At 42.3% G+C, this 18,065-nt stretch overlaps 2 protein-coding genes across 2 annotated transcripts in view; both read left to right on the top strand.

Annotated features, from left to right (window-relative positions):
• Window positions 1-18,065, top strand: part of PSPH (phosphoserine phosphatase) — a 67,300-nt gene that overhangs the window by 2,407 nt on the left and 46,828 nt on the right. The gene's annotated exons all lie outside the window — the stretch shown is intronic.
• Window positions 3,392-5,270, top strand: LOC100346502 (ras-specific guanine nucleotide-releasing factor RalGPS2-like). The gene is given in 1 exon segment (XM_070064751.1): window positions 3,392-5,270. A coding segment is annotated over 1 exon segment (1,644 nt). The 5' UTR covers window positions 3,392-3,517; the 3' UTR covers window positions 5,162-5,270.

The following is an 18,065-nucleotide window of genomic DNA, read 5'->3' as shown; positions in this document are numbered from 1 at the left end:
ATGGCCGCCGCGGCCAGCGCGCTGCGGCCAGCGCACCGCGCTAATCCGATGGCAGGAGCCAGGAGCCAGGTGCTTTTCCTGGTCTCCCATGGGGTGCAGGGCCCAAGCACCTGGGCCATCCTCCACTGCACTCCCTGGCCACAGCAGAGAGCTGGCCTGGAAGAGGGGCAACCGGGACAGAATCTGGCGCCCCGACCGGGACTAGAACTCAGTGTGCCGGCGCCACTAGGCGGAGGATTAGCCTAGTGAGCCGCGGCGCCGGCCACCGTTAGTATCTTGGTATGCAATAATGCCTTAAAATGGATTTGTGTATTTGAGAATCACAAAAAATGTCTATACAGATTTGGATACGGGCCTGCACAGTAATAGACTCATGATGAATTCTCCATACATCACTTGGTGTGCTTTAAGTTTGATTATAATTATTGTTAAAGGTGTGTGAGAGACTTAAGGGTAAACTGAATTGCTTACAATATTTTACGCTCTGCTTTTACAGGTAGAGAAAGGGGGAGCTGGAAAGACTGCTATCCTGAGGTGCAAAACTTTAAGGAGCACCAAAAATCTAAGCAGTATTTTAATACAATGTTTTTTTTTTAATGCAGGATTAGGAGGCCCTTGTTGTGGTGTAGCTGGTAGAGCACTGCCTGTGATCAGGCACCTGGATCGTGTTCCAGCTGCTCCGCTTCTGATCCAGCTCCCTGCTAATGGCCTGGGAAACCAGCCCTGCCACCTGGGACCCTGCCACCCACATAGAGACCTGGAAGAAGCTCCTGGCTACTGGTCTCATCCTGGCCCAATGCTGGCCATTGTGGCCATCTTGGGGGTAAATCAGCAAATAGAAGATCTCTCTGTGTTTCTCTCTTTCTCTCCAACTCTTTTAGATGTCTTTTTTTTTTTTAATAGAATTAATACCAAAAAATCCAAGATGAACAAATGCTAGAGTTCTTAGTAAGACATCTCCAGTAACATACCAAACATTAAACAAATCTTTAGCATACAAAAAGATCCCCATGATTCTGGTTGTTATAGAGGCACTCTGTTTGCATTGTAACATTCTACTAGTTTCAGTTACCATGCTTTCAAACAAATAAAAGTTGTTGTTTAGATTGATTTTCATTATATTATGCAGAATAGAGCAATGACAATATTTCTTATATGCTAATATTTGTATAGTGAGGGATAATATTAGAATGCCTTTTGGAAGGAAAATCTATACCAAAAAAATCAAGCTACATTGCAGGAGAATCCCATTTTGGTCCTTGATGAAAGAAGTTGAGGAGGCAGCAGATTTTTAGCCATTTTATTCAAGAAGGATTTCAATGAAGAAAATTTTAAGATGAATCCTAATGAGGTAGGACATTGTGTTAAAATTCTACAGTCAGTTTAAATTCTAGTTCTGCATTGTTTATTGGTATGTGACCTTAGACAAATTATTTTTTACTTCATTTTTAAATTATAAAATAAGAGTGACATTTTGAAGAAAATTAAATGAAATTGTCTGTATAACATGCTTTGTATTGTGTCAAATATGGCAAGTAGTCAGTTAATTACTTTTACTGCGTCTATATAAAATGCAGTCCACTATATAATTTTCATAGCTGCTTCATGTGATATCATTTGATAGTAATAAAAATCCTTTGAGGTTGATAGTTCAGATAGTATTAAACAAGTTTCACAAGTGATTAAAGAAACCCAGAGAGAGGTCAAATAACCAACACAGGATAACCCTGACTTTATTGGATTGATGAGAGCCAAAAGCCTAGGTCCTATCCTTGTCTTAAATATAGCTAATATCTGCTTTATCTGCTTTTCTTAATTCCCATTCCCACCATGCACATCTAGGCCATAACCATGTCTTGAATAACAGCCATAGTGTTCTAAACCAACACTGCTTTTTCCCCATGTTGCTGTTACAGCAACCTGAAAATACAAATCTGCATGCTACAGCTCTGCTTATAGTCCCTCAGTTATCTTCAACATCTTAGGCTAAAATCTAGATGTCCTTTATGTGCTTCCAAGGCCAATTGCATCCTTCCAGTGCCTGCCTCTCCATGCTTACAACCCTTCTCTGTCTTTATGCTCTGATCATTAAGAATTGCTCAGTTCTTGGATCACCCCACCTGCCTTTCCTCGGTGTGAAACCCTGTTTGAGAACCTCTTCCCTCCTAGCTTCACTCCAGTCCCTGTCCCTTCCCTTCAATCCCCTCATCACCATTGCTGCCACTATCCAGTGGGTGTTGAAATAAGTAAGATTCTTAATCTCAAGGCACACGGTGTAGTTCAAGAGATAAGCAGGTGACTGACCATAAAGGATAATATGTAATATTTAATGCATGAGTGGAATGCTGTGAGCACAAAGCTGTTAACTGTTATCTGAGCACAAAGAAGAGCTTAGAGGAGGAGGTGAGTTTTGAATGGGATTTTGAAAGATACATACAGTTGCCAAGGATGTGGGGTAATAAGAGTGCTTCTAGACAGACGGTAGCAGAGGGCCTGGAGTATTCAGAGAGGTGGAGCCATATAAGATAGAGGAGGAAGGTTGCAAGAGAAAAATCCAGAAATGTAGGTTCTCCTGATTGTTTCAGCCTGGTTTCTAGGTTAAAAAGTCAGCACTTAAGCCGATTAGCAATGAGAACACGAAGTATTAGAGATGGAGGTAACTCAGAAGGGAAGATGGAGAATGAACCAGAGAAGTCCAAGGATAGGGAAGTCAGAAAGAAGGGTGTTGAGAAGTTCACGTGGAAGGGAGTGAAAGCAGTTTTAGTACACAAATAAGTTCTTGATAAGGAGAGAGAACAATTTAAATAGCATCTTTGTTGTATTCTCATTTTTGTAGCCACTCATCATGCAACTAAGTAAAAAGAGGAAATACATCAAAATATTGCTATTGACTAGATAGAAAATTAAGAATAAGGGGCTGGCGCTGTGGCACAATAGGTTAATCCTCCACCTGCAGTGCCAGCATCCTAAATGGGTGCCGGTTCTAGTCCCGGCTGCTCCTCTTCCAGTCCAGCTCTCTGCTGTGGCCTGGGAAAACAGTAGAATATGGCCCAAGTGCTTAGGCCCCTGGACTCTCATGGGAGACCTGGAAGAAACTCCTGACTTCGGATCAGGTTGTTGCAGTCATTTGGAGAATGAACCAGTGGAAGGAAGACTTTTCTGTCTCTCCCTCTTGGCACAGGTGGAAGCTTAGCCTAGACTATGACACAGTACAGGCCCCTTGGTGGTGGTGGAATTTTAGGTGATTTAAAAATTTTTTTTATTGTCAAAATTTTAATAGATTAAATCACACGTGTGGTAAAAAAAAAATAAGGATGTAGGAGAGACGCCGAGTCCTCGGCTCAGTGAGCACTGCCCTGGGTGGCTGCAGTGGCAGCAGTGTATGAAGCCGGCGTCATCTTCCCATCCTCTGAGGCGACAGCCCAGTGGCCCAGCTGTGATGCATCTGTGGCCCTGGACATGAAGCAGTCCACTGTGTGTTGCTGTTGCCACAGGGCCAGGGACTGACGAGGGAAGCATGGCCCTCATGAATGGGCAGGCAAGCAGCGTCAGCCTTGCAGCCACGGCTTCCGAGAACAGTAGAAGCTCTGAATCATTAAGTGACAAAGGTTCCGAATTGAAGAAAAGCTTTGATGCTATGGTACTTGATGTTCTTAAGGTTACACCAGAAGAGTATGTGGGTCAGATAACACTAATGGATGTTCCAGTATTTAAAGCTATTCAACCAGATGAGCTTTCAAGTTGTGGATGGAATAAAAAAGAAAAATACAGTTCTGTGCCAAATGCTGTTGCTTTCACAAGAAGATTTAATCATGTGAACTTTTGGGTTGTTAGAGAGATTCTTCATGCTCAGACATTAAAAATTAGAGCAGAAGTTTTGAGTCACTATATGAAAACTGCTAAGAAACTGTATGAGCTGAATAACCTTCATGCACTTATGGCAATGGTTTCTGGCTTACAGAGCGCCCCAATTTTCAGGTTGACTAAGACATGGGCATTACTAAGTAAAAAAGACAAAACTACCTTTGAAAAATTAGAGTATGTGGTGAGTAAAGAGGATAACTGCAAAAGACTCTGAGACTATGTAAGTAGCTTAAAGATGACACCCTATTTAGGCATCTATCTGTCAGATTTAACATACATTGATTCAGCGTACCCATCAACTGGCAGCATTCTAGAAATCGAGCAAAGATCAAATTTAATGAATAACATTCTTAGGATAATTTCTGATTTACAGCAGTCCTGTGAATATGATATTCCCTTGTTGCCTCATGTTAAAAAACATCTGAACTCTGTTCAGTATATAAAACTGCAAAAGTTTGTGGAAGATAATAATTACAAGCTTTCATTAAAGATAGAACCAGGGACAAGCACACCACGTTCTGCTGCCTCCAGGGAAGATTTAGTAGGTCCTGAAGTGGGGGCATCACCACAGAGTGGGAGGAAGAGTGTGGCCACTGAAGGAGCCTTGCCACCACAGACACCCCCATCCCCATGGAATCTGATTCCATGTGGACATAGGAAGTGCCATAGCTTGGATTATAATTTCATTCATAAAATGAACACAGCAGAGTTTAAGAGTGCAACATTCCCAAATGCAGGGCCAAGACATCTGTTAGATGATAGCATCATGAAATCCCATGCACCATCTCAAGGCCAAGTTGAAAGTTCTACTCTTTCTAGTGGAATATCAAAAGGTAGCAATGATGGTTCTGAACTAAGTGAAGAGACCTCATGGCTTGCTTTTGAAAGTTCTGCAGAATCAGAAGATTTGGCAGTGCATGTATATCCAGGCGCAGTTACTATTCAAGGTGTTCTCAGGAGAAAAACTTTGTTAAGAGAAAGCAAAAAACCTACTGTAGCAGCTTGGACAAAATACTGGGCAGCTTTGTGTGGGACACAACTCTTTTACTATGCTGCCAAATCTCTAAAGGCTACAGAAAGAAAACATTTCAAGTCAACGTCAAATAAGAATGTGTCTGTGGTCGGCTGGATGGTGATGAAGGCTGACGACCCGCAGCACCTGGACCTCTTCTTGCTCACGGACTCCAAGAAAGCAAATTCATACAAGTTTCAAGCTGGCAATAGGATGAATGTGATGCTGTGGTTTAGGCATCTGAGTGCAGCCTGCCAAAGTAACAACAGGTTCCTACAAACTTGATGACTTTTGAGTAGAAGCCTGAGAAAGAAGAGAGGTGCCTTGGGCTCCTCTGTGAGAGCCGGGACCTGATGAGTGAGCGCCAGCTGTGTACCATCCTGTGGCAGGGAGAGCTCCGGGCTCAACCCAGCCTGTGAAGTTCTGAACCAAAAAAGCACTAAATTCAGGGAATGAAGTGAGATATTCCCAGAGAACAAACTGGAGTTACAGAATAAACTGCCATGAACCATGCTTCTTATCTCTGAACTGACCTATGGAAACCACTGCCTTAAAAGAATGAAAGGAGGGGCTGGCGCTGTGGTATAGCAGGTTAAGGCCCTGGCCTGAAGGGCCAGCATCCTGTATGTGTGCCAGTTCAAGTCCTGGCTGCTCCTGTTCTGATCCAGCTCTCTGCTGTGGTCTGGGATAGCAGTAGAAGATGGTCCTTGGGCCACTGCACCTGCATGGGAGACCAGGAAGAAGCTCCTGGCTCCTGGCTTCGGATTGGCACAGCTCCGGCTATTGTAGCCAACTGAGGAGTGAACCAGTGGATGAAAGACCTTTCTCTCTGTCTTTACCTCTCTCTGTAACTCTGTCTTTCAAATAAATAAAATAAATCTTAAGGAAAACCAACATGAAACACCAAATAGTGCAAATAGTGTATGTGAATCTTCTGGCAGTGCTGTGCTTGGAGTAGATCATAGTGAATTTGCATTTCTTTTAACTTTGTACTAATTTTGGAGGGGGCGAATCACCTTTTTTTAGATACACTTAAAACAGAAACCTATTTCTTATGGATCACATCAGGAGCTGGTTCTGAACTGTGGTGAAAAGAATTCAGTAGGGGTGACACCAGCAGCCCGCCTCCAGCAATCGGCAGCCTTACTTGTTCTCTCACAAGAGAACGTAGGAGTTAGACATGTTCATAATGTGAGTCATTGGGGTTTGTTTGGGTGGGGGCGGGGGGGGGAGTTTATTTTGTTGAACACGAACTTCCAGAATTCAGTACTGTATAGGGAACATTGCTTCTTGCCGGAGGTGCAAAAGCTGAGCTGTTCATTTGCCAGGGGGTTTTAAAAGTGGGCAGTTTCTAACTGGGGCTATAGTGAGGCCATCGCTGGAGTGTGGAGCTGTCGGGGAAGGACTGTAATCCCAACCTGAGACTCTCCTTATTTCAAATTAACTGCATTAGTCCTCCCTTTCACAAGTTGCTCTTGGTGTTCAGGCTATATATTGACATTTTCTTTTATGGTGTTTCATGTGCATAATGCCAGAGTTATTTTTTTATTACTCATCTTTGTTTTGGTTCAGTATGAGATTCAAGATCATATTTATTTAAAAGATTCCACATACATATGTAATGTATATATTTTATCATAAGACATAGAAAATAATTTTAAGAGGAATAAAAATGAATGTTCAGATCCTGAGAATTTTAAGTATTAGAATTTTCCTCTTTATATGGCTTACTATAAACACACCATATTTTTCTTTCTTTTTTTTAAAAGATTTATTTATTTTTATTTGAAAGTCAGAGTTACACAGGGAGAGGAGAGAGAGAGAGAGGTCTCCCTTCCATTGGTTCACTCCCCAAATGGCTGCTACAGCCCATGCTGCACCCATCTGAAGCCAGGAGCCAGGTACTTCTTCCTGGTCTCCCATGCAGGTGCAGAGGCCCAAGCACCTGGGCCATCCCCCACTGCTTTCCTAGGCCATAACAGAGAACTGGACTGGAAGAGGAGCAACGGGGACTAGAACTGGCGCCCATATGGGATGCCAGCGCTGCAGGTGGAGGATTAACCTAGTGCGCTTCAGTCCCAGCCCCAACAGCCTGTTGATCTATTAGGATGATTAGAATTTCACTGACCAAAGGACTTGAGTATAGTCTTTTTTTTTTTTCTTTTTAAGGTTAAATATGTAACATATATGCATTTACTACTGGAAAAAAAAAAAACTGTACGGCATCATATTAGTTGGAAATCAATATTAGCAAATTTAATCCATTTTTTAAAAAGATTTATTTTATTTATTTGAAAGAGTTACAGAGAGAGGTAGAGCCAGAGAGAGAGATCTTCCATCTGCTGCTTCACTCCCCAGATGGCTGCGACGGCCGGAGCTGTGCCAGTCCAAAGCCAGGACTTGGGGCATCATTCTACTGCTATCCCGGGCCATAGCAGAGAGCTGGATCAGAAGAGGAGCATTTGGGACTAGAACTGGTGTCCATATGGGATGCCAGCTCTTCAGGCCAGGGCCTTAACCCGCTGCGCCACCACACCGGCCCCTAATCCATTGCTTTTAAAAGAACATATCCACTGTTGCTCTGCTTCTGGGTTCAGATTTTTGTTTTGTTTTGGAGGCACATTCCTTTATACCCAGCTTTTAAATTATCTTTTGCAAACAAGGGGATAACGGTGTCACTTAATCGAAGATAATATTTCATGAAAGAAATCCTCAGCCTCAGAGGTTACCAAAATAATTGGATCCCTTTTTGAAAACGGAGGTGGACTAAGCTGTGTGCCAGTAGAACAGTGGTACTGCTGTTGTGTGATCAGATGATGGAGAACAAGCAAGGAGGCCTGACTTCTCTAGTGACCTTTTAGGCTTTGCTTCTATTTTGTGTCTCTTTTGCATTCTTTCTTTCAAACATAGTAAATTTATGATTTTACAGCGAGAGTGGTATTCTTTTTTGTTTAAGCTTTGAGATACAAAAAAGTTTGAGCACACTGAGGACGAATTGCTTTCCACATAAACTTTACAAAATAAGTACCTTTTGGTTTCACCTCCTTCAAAATGGCTTGTGGCTTTGGAGAGTTACAGTGAATAAGAAAGCTGCAGAAACAAACTCATGAAGCTTATTTGAGAGCAATTTCATTATGTTTGTGTCTCAGGTTGTCAGGTGGGGAAGATTTGGTCAGTGCCTTATCAATTTGAAGACCAAGTGTAGGGCATCGAGTATTACAAGAATCATTTGCCCTCTTGCTCCTCTTATTTCAGGAGTGTATGCTATCTGTCTCCCCCAGCTTCGTGTTTTCTCACAGCATGTGTCAGAAATGTGTGCAAATGCCTCTAGGGATTTGGTGCAGGCCTTCTTGACTTTGGTCTTTTTAAGCAAGCTCCCTCCCTTCGTCTCCCTTTTCATGGTTGGAGATTCAAAATACACCCACGCTCAACTCCACCCTTAGAGAAATACCCCTAACAACTCTGAAGAGCGTTCATGCAGTGAGGCTGGTTTTTATTTTGTTGTGTGTGTTGTTGTTTGTTTTGAGCATCAATCTAATGATAAGACCTTTTGGAAAATCCCTAAACGAGTAAGAAATTCATACAGCCAGAAAGATTTGTTAGGATTTTATTAAAGCTACAGAAGTCTTGTAAGGAAGAGCCCCTTTGACCAGAAGTGAGGTTTTTTGCAGTTCATTTTTCCATTTAAGTAAGACAGAATGAACAAGTGGTCTTCCTGTCCATTATTGTTTCCCTGAAAATGTTATGCTAATAAGTGAAAACAACTCCAGTGTATGAGTTAAAGGGAAGTTAAGAGGCTAAGCTTGTGAAAGCAACATTTGGGAATATTTTGCTTCTCTGAGATTACTGTTGGAAGACCTGGAGTTACTGGTGTTTGTCTAGGTTAAGATGCTGGCTTCACATTTTTAAACGGGCTACTGTGCCTCACAGTGGTCAAGTGGACTCAGTCTGTAGAGCCAATTGAAAACCGTCAACTGTGGCCGGCGCCGCGGCTCACTAGGCTAATCCTCCGCCTTGCGGTGCTGGCACACCAGGTTCTAGTCCCGGTCGCGGCGCCGGATTCTGTCCCGGTTGCCCCTCTTCCAGGCCAGCTCTCTGCTGTGGCCAGGGAGTGCAGTGGAGGATGGCCCAAGTGCTTGGGCCCTGCACCCCATGGGAGACCAGGAGAAGCACCTGGCTCCTGCCATCGGATCAGCGCGGTGCATCGGCTGCAGCGCGCTGGCCGCGGCGGCCATTGGAGGGTGAACCAACGGCAAAGGAAGACCTTTCTCTCTGTCTCTCTCTCTCACTGTCCACTCTGTCTGTCAAAAAAAAAAAGAAAAAAAGAAAGAAAACGGCCAACTGGTCCTTGAGGGCCTTTAGCAGGTTTTAAATTCGATTCCAGCCATTTGGACTGCAAAGTGATGGCAGGAGTTAAACAATACATAGAATACTTTGGGATTGATTTCTTTCCTTGATAGAAAAAGAGGACTATAAATAACTAGATGTGCTTTAGATACCAGGTAACAATAAATTTTCCCTGAGACCTGAGAATATCACATCTAGAACTACTCACAAATATAGTCCAGTAACTCTTAGTAGATAAGATCAAATAGCTGATAATAAGTCACCCACCTGTCAAGTACGTCAATGCCTTGCTATGGACAAACTCATTGTTTTATGGCCTGCTGAAGTGTATTTGTATGGGAAGGAAATGGGGAACTGATTCACAGCATGATATAAAGGAAATCCACCATCTCTGGGATAAGTACCCAATGAGAATAATACACAGGAACACACAAGCCATTTTAAATCTGTACCCCAGTGAACTTGGGGCGCTCTGTGATGGAGCACTGGATTGCACTGTGACCTCCTTAAGCAACATGCAGCTTGGTTTCTCCCGCACTTTCTGTTTCTTTTTAATATGCAATTGTGAGTGTGCGATCTTCAGTGTGTTTGCATAAGCTAACTTAAAATGAACTTAAGTACAGTTTTCTGAAATATTTCTATTGAAATAAATGACTTAAAAGAAATAAGGATGTAGAGAAGGCAATTCTGTGAGAAGTGTGTCTTCCTCTCCTCTTAGTTTTGTTAAGTGTTTTCTCTCCTTGCCAATTTGATAGGAAACAGTCTCTTGAAGTTTTATTGAGGGTGAAGTTGAGCATACATTGTATAGGTGAAAGCTATTTGTAGTGCATTTTCTATGAATTGTTTATACCTATCTTTTGTGTTTTGTCTGTTTTTTCATCTTGAACTTTTTTTTAAATCCATGCAGTTTTTCTCACAGTATGCATTTTTCATGAACTTTTTTTTTTTAAGATTTATTCATTTGTTTGAAAGACAATTACAGAGAGGGGTGGGGAGAGAGAGAGAGTGTGTGTGTTCTACCCACTGGTTCACTCCCCAAATGACCACAATGGCAAGAGCTGGACCAGGCTGAAGCCTAGAGCAAGGAACTCCATATGGGTCTCCCACATGAATGGAAGGGACCCAAGTACCTGGACCATCCTCTGCTGCTTTCTCAAGCACATTAGCAAATGGAGTAGCTGAAACTCAAACAGGCACCCACGTGGGATGCCAGTGTTCCAAGCAGCGGCTTAACCTGCCTGGCTACAACACTGGCCCCTCTGTTTGAATTCTTATAGATGTGTAGTTGTGCCTGAGTGAGTGCAAACAGAGGAGCTCCACACACTGATAAAATTTAATGGTCCTTTATTGCTGGCAGTGGAGAGCGGGCTCATGCCCTAAAGAACTCTCAACCCTGAAGCTCAAAGCAACAGGATTTCTAAAAGCAAAGACCACAAGGAGGGGAAGGGGAATACATAGTTGCTAGGGTCAAGCTGACCAAGACCTGTGTGAAACCAATATCAATTACAACCTTAATAGACAAATTACAGTCGTAACATTAATCCAGGTGTAGCCTATCTGCTTTAAGCTTGAGCGATCACGCTAGGAGTTTCTATGTTCTCCCAAGTGGGACACAGTGTACTGTTATTATCTGAGAACTATTATATTGTCTGAGTTTTAGAACATTAGTTTCAGACCAGAATCTCACAGTGGAGGGTGCTTTCTCAAGATGGAGTCCCGGGTGCTGTAAGATGGAGTTTCTACTGTCAAGGCGTTATTTCATTCCCCCCTTGTATGTTGGCAATAATCAAATCCTTTATTCAGCCGCATCATCACATCGATCAGGGAGGTTATTTAGAGTAGAGTTATACGTACTCTGTCTAATGAAATTTAGTAACTGGTTAAGAATGCAGGGGCCTACAATCAGCCTGCAAGAGACTTTTCCTGGCTGTGTAACAGATCAGTAGAAGATTGGAGGTGGCTGATGTTGGCATATGGGAACTACCTAGCTCACCCAGATCCAAGGCTGCTATGCTGAGGGCAGCAGTGTCTGTCACACTGAACCCAACTAGGATGGGAACTAATAAGAAGAAAGTGTGACATTGGTGATAGTTAAGGCCACAGGGATCAAGTGATGTCCCTCAGGTCCACTGTAAGCATAGACCTGAGGAAGGATATGTAGAGTAATACAAAGGGTGGGGCCTTTTGGTGACAGTGGAATGGGAGGTGCTAAGAGCTAATTTTTCCTTTGGTGGACCCGGTACCCCCACATAAACCCCGCTGCTAGCTTTTGGGTGCAAGATTTGTGACTTGCTTGAAAATGTGGTTGAACAGGATGTCACAGTGAGGAAAGTTGGGTTCAGGTCTCAGAGCAAACCTTTCTGTAAAAGTTTACAGCCTGCATACACAAGACATTCTGTTAAAGCCTGAGGGCCCACAGACACTTAGCCCAACCGGATGGCCTCATCCCCCCACCTTTTTTATTTTTATTTTTTAAGATTTATTTGAAAGTCAGAGTTACATAGAGAGAGAGAGTCTTCCATCGCTGGTTCACTCTCCAGTTGGCCACAAGGTCTCCCACGTGGGTGCAGGGGCCCAAAGACTTGGGCCATCTTCTGCTGCTTTCCCAGGCCACAGCAGAGAGCTGGATCGGAAGTGAAGCAGCCAGGTCTTGAACCAGCGCTCAAATGGGATGCTGGCGCTTCAGGCCAGGGTGTTAACCCGTTGCACCACAGCACCGCCCCCCACCCACCTTTTAACCCACACCCTACTATTGTAGGGACAGAGGGTCATTGACCTAGGGGCCCCTTAGGGTGTGGAGTGGGGAATGGCAGTGAAAACAGGGTTCCAACAGGAGGTGGCGACTACAGTGTCAACTTGCAGAAACTGCTTTCATCTGAGGTTTCATGTGTTCGGCCAGCTAGGATTTTATTGTTTTAAGTCTGGAAAAAACAAATCTCACAAGCAGACTAAATACAAGGCTCTAAAACAAAGGACAGAGTCATTATTAGGGGACTTACGAAAGGTGCTGTCCAAACCAGGAGGGAGTTTTTAAATTTATTGGCCTGTTATTTATTGGCCTGTCACCTATCCTTACATTGCTCCTGTTGCTTAACTCGCTCTTCTTTTTCCCATCTTTATTAAAGTAGACCACAGAGGAGGCCTTTAGGATGTCAGCCAAGGGGGTGCTCAATCCCATTGCTAATCTTTGATGGTCTAGCTAGAAATGTGTTGTCACAAGCATGTTCTGACAATGTTTTTCCTGTGAGATAAGACAATGCCCATGAGAAAAGTTATGTCTTTCTAAGTAAGATCAAGCATGAAGACCACCTTATCCAAACTGTCTATACATTTTGATATAATTAATAAGACTTTGTATCTCCCTTAGTTTGATTTGAAAAGTGAGGTTTCGCTTGTTTAACCTGTGCCCATGGCAAAATAAATCTAGCTATAAAATCATAAGCTTTTATTTAGGCTTTTCTTTTTTAATGTGACCAGGATATTTGGCCTTTTATATGTGGCCAGGCACTAGCACAGAAAAATATTAGCCATCCCTTTTAAAAGGGCTAAAAATTAAACTGTACATGCTGATGGAGAGTCCTGCAGAATAGTCAGTTTATTTTTAAAAAAATATTTATTTATTTATTTGTTTATTTATTTGAAAGGCAGAGTTACAGAGAGGCAGAGGCAGAGACAGACAGATAGGTCTTCCATATGCTGGTTCACTCCCCAAATGGCCACGATCACCAGAGCTGGGCTGATCCAAAGCCTGGGGCCAGGAGCTTCTTCCAGGTCTCCCATTGGGTCCATGGGCCCAAGCACTTGGGCCGTCTTCTACTGTTTTCCCAGGCCATAGCAGAGAGCTGGATCAGAAGTGGAGCAGCCAAGATTTGAACCAGTGCCCATATGGGATGCTGGCACTACAGGTGGTGGCTTTACCCACTATGCCACAGCACCAGCCCTTAGAATTAAGTTTTTCATCCTGAAGAGAATAGAGCCTTCTCAGATTGTTTACTGTCAGTAACTTAATATCAAGTGAAGCCTTAGGAAGCAATTTTAACTGTCAAATAATTTATGAAAGCATTTACCCAAAGGTCCAATGTCTTTTATAAATTTTGAGAGTATATGTAGTTGGGCTGGCGCCACGGCTCAATAGGCTAATCCTCCGCCTGCGGCGCCGGCACACTGAGTTCTAGTCCTAGCTTTGGATCAGCGCAGCGCGCTGGCCGCGGCAGCCATTGGAGGGTGAACCAACGGCAAAAGGAAGACCTTTCTCCCTCTCTCTCTCTCTCTCTCTCTCTCTTTCTGTCCACTCTGCCTGTCAGAAAAAAAAAGAAAAAAAAAAAGAAGAGAGTAGTTGGAAATACTTTTTGAATATCTAACACAAGTGTAACTTGTTTGACCAGCAGACCCAAGCACAAACATGTCAATAACTTAAAAACATTTTTGGTTTCTTATTACCAAAAATTTAAAACATCTGATACAGAGATTTATTTAGGTCATGTGAATCAAAAATGTATTTTGGGTTAACTTAGCAGTTTAAATTTATCAGTCAAATTTTATGTATAAACCAATTAAAAAAGAGCTCTTAATACATTTTTCTATGTAAACATACAATATGTACACACGTATAACACATACATTGCAGGATAAATCAATAAAATGTTTTAATAAAGCAGTTTTACAGCACTGTGGCCTCAGAATCAGCCCTCAAGGCATTCGGATCTGGCTAAAAAGTCTATGAGAGCATTTCAGGCATGGAAAGCCAAGACACTGTGGCAAAAAATGACCTACATGAAAGATCTCTGTGAGTGAGATCTCGGTGGAAAGAAGGGGCCATCAAAGAAGGAGGTACCTTTCTCTGAAGGGAGGAGAGAACTTCCACTTTGATTACGGCCTTGACTAAATAATGTCAGAGTTTGTGGACTCAAGAGGCTTCCATAGCCTTAGCAGCTCATGACAAGTGCCTCGGGTGATCACTGATGTCATAAATAAGAGTGTCAGTTGTTAAATCAACAATAGGAGTCACTGTACACTTGCCCCCCAGGTAGGACCTCTATCCTTACTGTATTGTACTATGAGAATTAATGGTAAAACTAATCTTCAAACAGTACTTTATACTTTGTGTGTCTGTGTGGGTGCAAACTGTTGAAATCTTTCCTTAGTATAGAGTTGATCTTCTGTATATAAAGATAATTAAAAATGAATCTTGATGTGAATGGGATGAGAGAGGGAATAGGAGGTGGGATGGTTTGGGGGTGGGAGGGCGGGTATGGGGGGAAGAACCGCTATAATCCAAAAGTTGTACTTATGAAATTTATATTTATTAAATAACATGTTTCTATAAAAAGCAGTTTTAGTAATAGTTTTTTAAAATCTTTAACTGCTTTTTTTTTTAATTATCAATCAATTAGAATTATTTCCTGCTGTTAGTAACCTGAATTAACCATATTTTTTCTCAGTTGGAACCTGTTAATCTTTGGCTTTATCTATTTGTAGAGCCATCCCAAAGTACTGAATATAATAAAGGTCAGGAAAAATAAGCTCCTTGGAACCTAAAAGAAGACACATTTAAACACAGAACCAATAATGTTTTAATTTTCATGAGCAGTAAATCTGATTTTTAATGTTTAGAGGAAAATACAAAACTGTGAATGACAGAAGACTTTAAATAGCCATGGTTAAAATTATAAAACTAATTACCCAATAATACTGTGCTTACTCCACACAGTATTTTAGAAAGTACCTGTCAGATTTTATAAAAACATTTATCCTTTTTAGTACTCTGGGCCTTTTTTAATTATTAAGAATATTTTAAAGTATTTACCAACATATATGTATTACAAAAACCTCATTGTTTTATCAGAGAGAAAGGAAGAGGCTATCTTCCATCCACTGGTTTACTTCCTAAATGGTCATAATGGCCAGAGCTAGGCTAATCCAAAGCCAGGAGCCAGAAGGCTCTTCAGGGTCTCCCACATGGGTGCAGGAGCCCAAGGACTTGGCCATCTTCCACTACTTTCCCAGGCCATAGCAGAGAGCTAGATTGCAAAAGGAGTAGCCAGGACTAGAACTGGTGCCCATATGGGATGCTGGCGCCGCAGTCAGAGGCTTAGCACACTACGCCTGCCACAGCACTGGCCCCAGAGGATCCGAGTTTAATTAATAGCTTTTGTATCCAGAAAATGTTCCCTAACCTCCTGTGACTTTCTCACAGCTTCTGCAACTTAAACCCTTTTTTAAAATCTCTTTCCTTCTTAACCTTCCTTACCAAGAACACATTTTTATACTTGTGACCCTTTTTTAATCTGCTGATTTATTGATTTATATTGAAATAATACTTCAAAAATCTGTAAATTAAGACAACATTTTTAAAATAAGATAACACATTGAATTTTTAAAAAATATTTATTTATTTATTTGAAAGAGTTACACAGAGAGAGAAGGAGAGGCAGAGAGAGAGGTCTTCCATCCACTGGTTCACTCCCCAGTTGGCCTCAATGGCCGGAGCTGTGCTGATCTGAAGGCAGGAACCAGGAGCTTCCTCTGGGTCTCCCACGTGGGTGCAGGGGCCCAAGGACTTGGGCCATCTTCTACTGCTTTCCCAGGCCATAGCAGAGAGCTGGATCAGAAGTGGAGCAGCTGGGACTAGGACTGGTGCCCATATGGGATGCTGGCACTACAGGAGGTGGCTTTACCTGCTATGCCACAGCACCAGCACCACACATTGAACTTTGACCTTAGTTACGTGTTTTTTTTTTTTTTTTTTAAGATTTATTTTATTTATTTTGAAAGCCAGAGTTACACAGGGAGAGAAGGAGAGGCAGAGAAGAGAGAGGTCTGCCATCTGCTGGTTCACTCTTCTATTGGCCGCAGCAGCTGGAGCTGCGCTGATCCGAAGCCAGGAGCCAGGAGCTTCTTCTGGGTCTTCCCATGCCACAGCATCAGCTCCAACCTTAGTTACTTTTAAGCGGTCTTGAATTATTCTTCATATATGTACTGCTTATGAAAACATTTTTGTTAGACACATTTATCTCATTTACCTTTACTCAATTTACATTTAGTAGTTACACATATGTGACTTAAGATGTTGATATTATATCATACCTTAGCCTTGGCAACTCATGACAAGAGCCTAGGGAGATTACTCATGCCATAAACAAGAATGTCAATTTGTTAAGTCAACAACAGGAGTCACTGTGCACTTACTCCTCATGTAGGATCTCTGTCCTTAATGTGTTGCTCAATGTGAATTAATGCTATAACTAGTATTCAAACAGTATTTTACACTTTATGTTCTGTGTTGGTGCAAACTGATGAAATCTTTACTTAATATATACTAAATTGATCTTCTGTATATAAAGATAATTGAAAATGAATCTTGATGTGAATGGAATGGGAGAGGGAGCAGAAGAGGGGAGGGGTATGGGTGGGAGGGAAGTTATGTGGGGGAAAAAGCCATTGTAATCCATAAACTGTACTTTGGAAATTTATATTTACTAAATAAAAGTTAAAAAAAATAAAGAATATTGAGATACATTTTTAAAAATGAGATTGGAGATATATATTTTAAATAAGATAAAAACAATAAATGGATAATTAAAGAAAAAAGATATTATATCATACCTTTATCCGAATTAAGGTCAAAATTACATTTTTTAAAAATTTTTATCTTTATTTATTTTTTTTGACAGGCAGAGTGGACAGTGAGAGACAGAGAGAAAGGTCTTCCTTTTGCCGTTGATTCACCCTCCAATGGCCTCCGCGGCTGGTGCGCTGTGGCCGGCGCACCGCGCTGATATGATGGCAGGAGCCAGGTACTTATCCTGGTCTCCCATGGGGTGCAGGGCCCAAGCACCTGGGCCATCCTCCACTGCACTCCCTGGCCACAGCAGAGAGCTGGCCTAGAAGAGGGCAACCGGGACAGAATCCGGCGCCGCGACTGGGACTAGAACCTGGTGTGCCGGCGCCGCAAGGCGGAGGATTAGCCTAGTGAGCCGCGGCGCCGGCCCAAAATTACATTTACATGGAATTCTTTTTTTATGAAACTCTAACTGGAAATCAATGACATACACCAGAGATTGTAAAATCTACCTTAGAGCTGATTACCCATTTCTATTTTTTATCTGGATCATAAAAAACTAAGTCACAAAACAAGTTTAACAAGTTACAAGGCAACTTTTAAGGCAATGAGATTTTTAGATTCAAAAGAGCAAAACTGTTGAACATACACTGAAAACTTTCCCCTTAGACTGAACAGAGCCCATGTTCAACGGAAGGGACAAGAGAGACTCTGGAGACAAGGGAATAAAAGGGACAGGCAGGACAGGGAAGAGAATTTACCTTCTGGGATTATGGATTCAGACCGTATGGAAAGTGACCATGAAACAGGAACAGAAACCAATTATCCAGGAAAGACTACTAAGTCTTTCTTTAACCAGAGTCTCCAGTCCTAATGTTTCAAGTAGGAGACAGAGACAAGGATAACAGTAATGACAAATAGCACAATGACAGAAAGCAAACTATATCCAGGAAAGTCCTTTCTTTAACCAGACCAGAGTCTCACTTCCTAATGCCATCACACTCAATCGGAAGGGGACTTGTGTTGGTGTCTCATCAGACATCCAAACATCCAGAAGGCGCCACCAGAAAATGCGTCGACTTACCAGAGGACCATTGGTCAGTGAACAGTTCAAGCCCAGCTTCCCAGGTCAGTGAATCAGGACGCGGGGCCCTGGCACATCATCAGGGGGCACCTCCCCTATGGCCATAGCACCAACCTGGAAGGATCGGAATGAGATCTTCCCCGGGGATGGTCTCTGAATCTCACTGGGCCCTCCAAAATGTTGTGCCTGAGTGCAAA

This window comes from Oryctolagus cuniculus, chromosome 19 (assembly GCF_964237555.1).
Source record: "Oryctolagus cuniculus chromosome 19, mOryCun1.1, whole genome shotgun sequence".
NCBI lineage: Eukaryota > Metazoa > Chordata > Mammalia > Lagomorpha > Leporidae > Oryctolagus > Oryctolagus cuniculus.
Note: the sequence above shows the minus strand (reverse complement) of the source record. Positions and strands in the feature narration are given on the sequence as shown.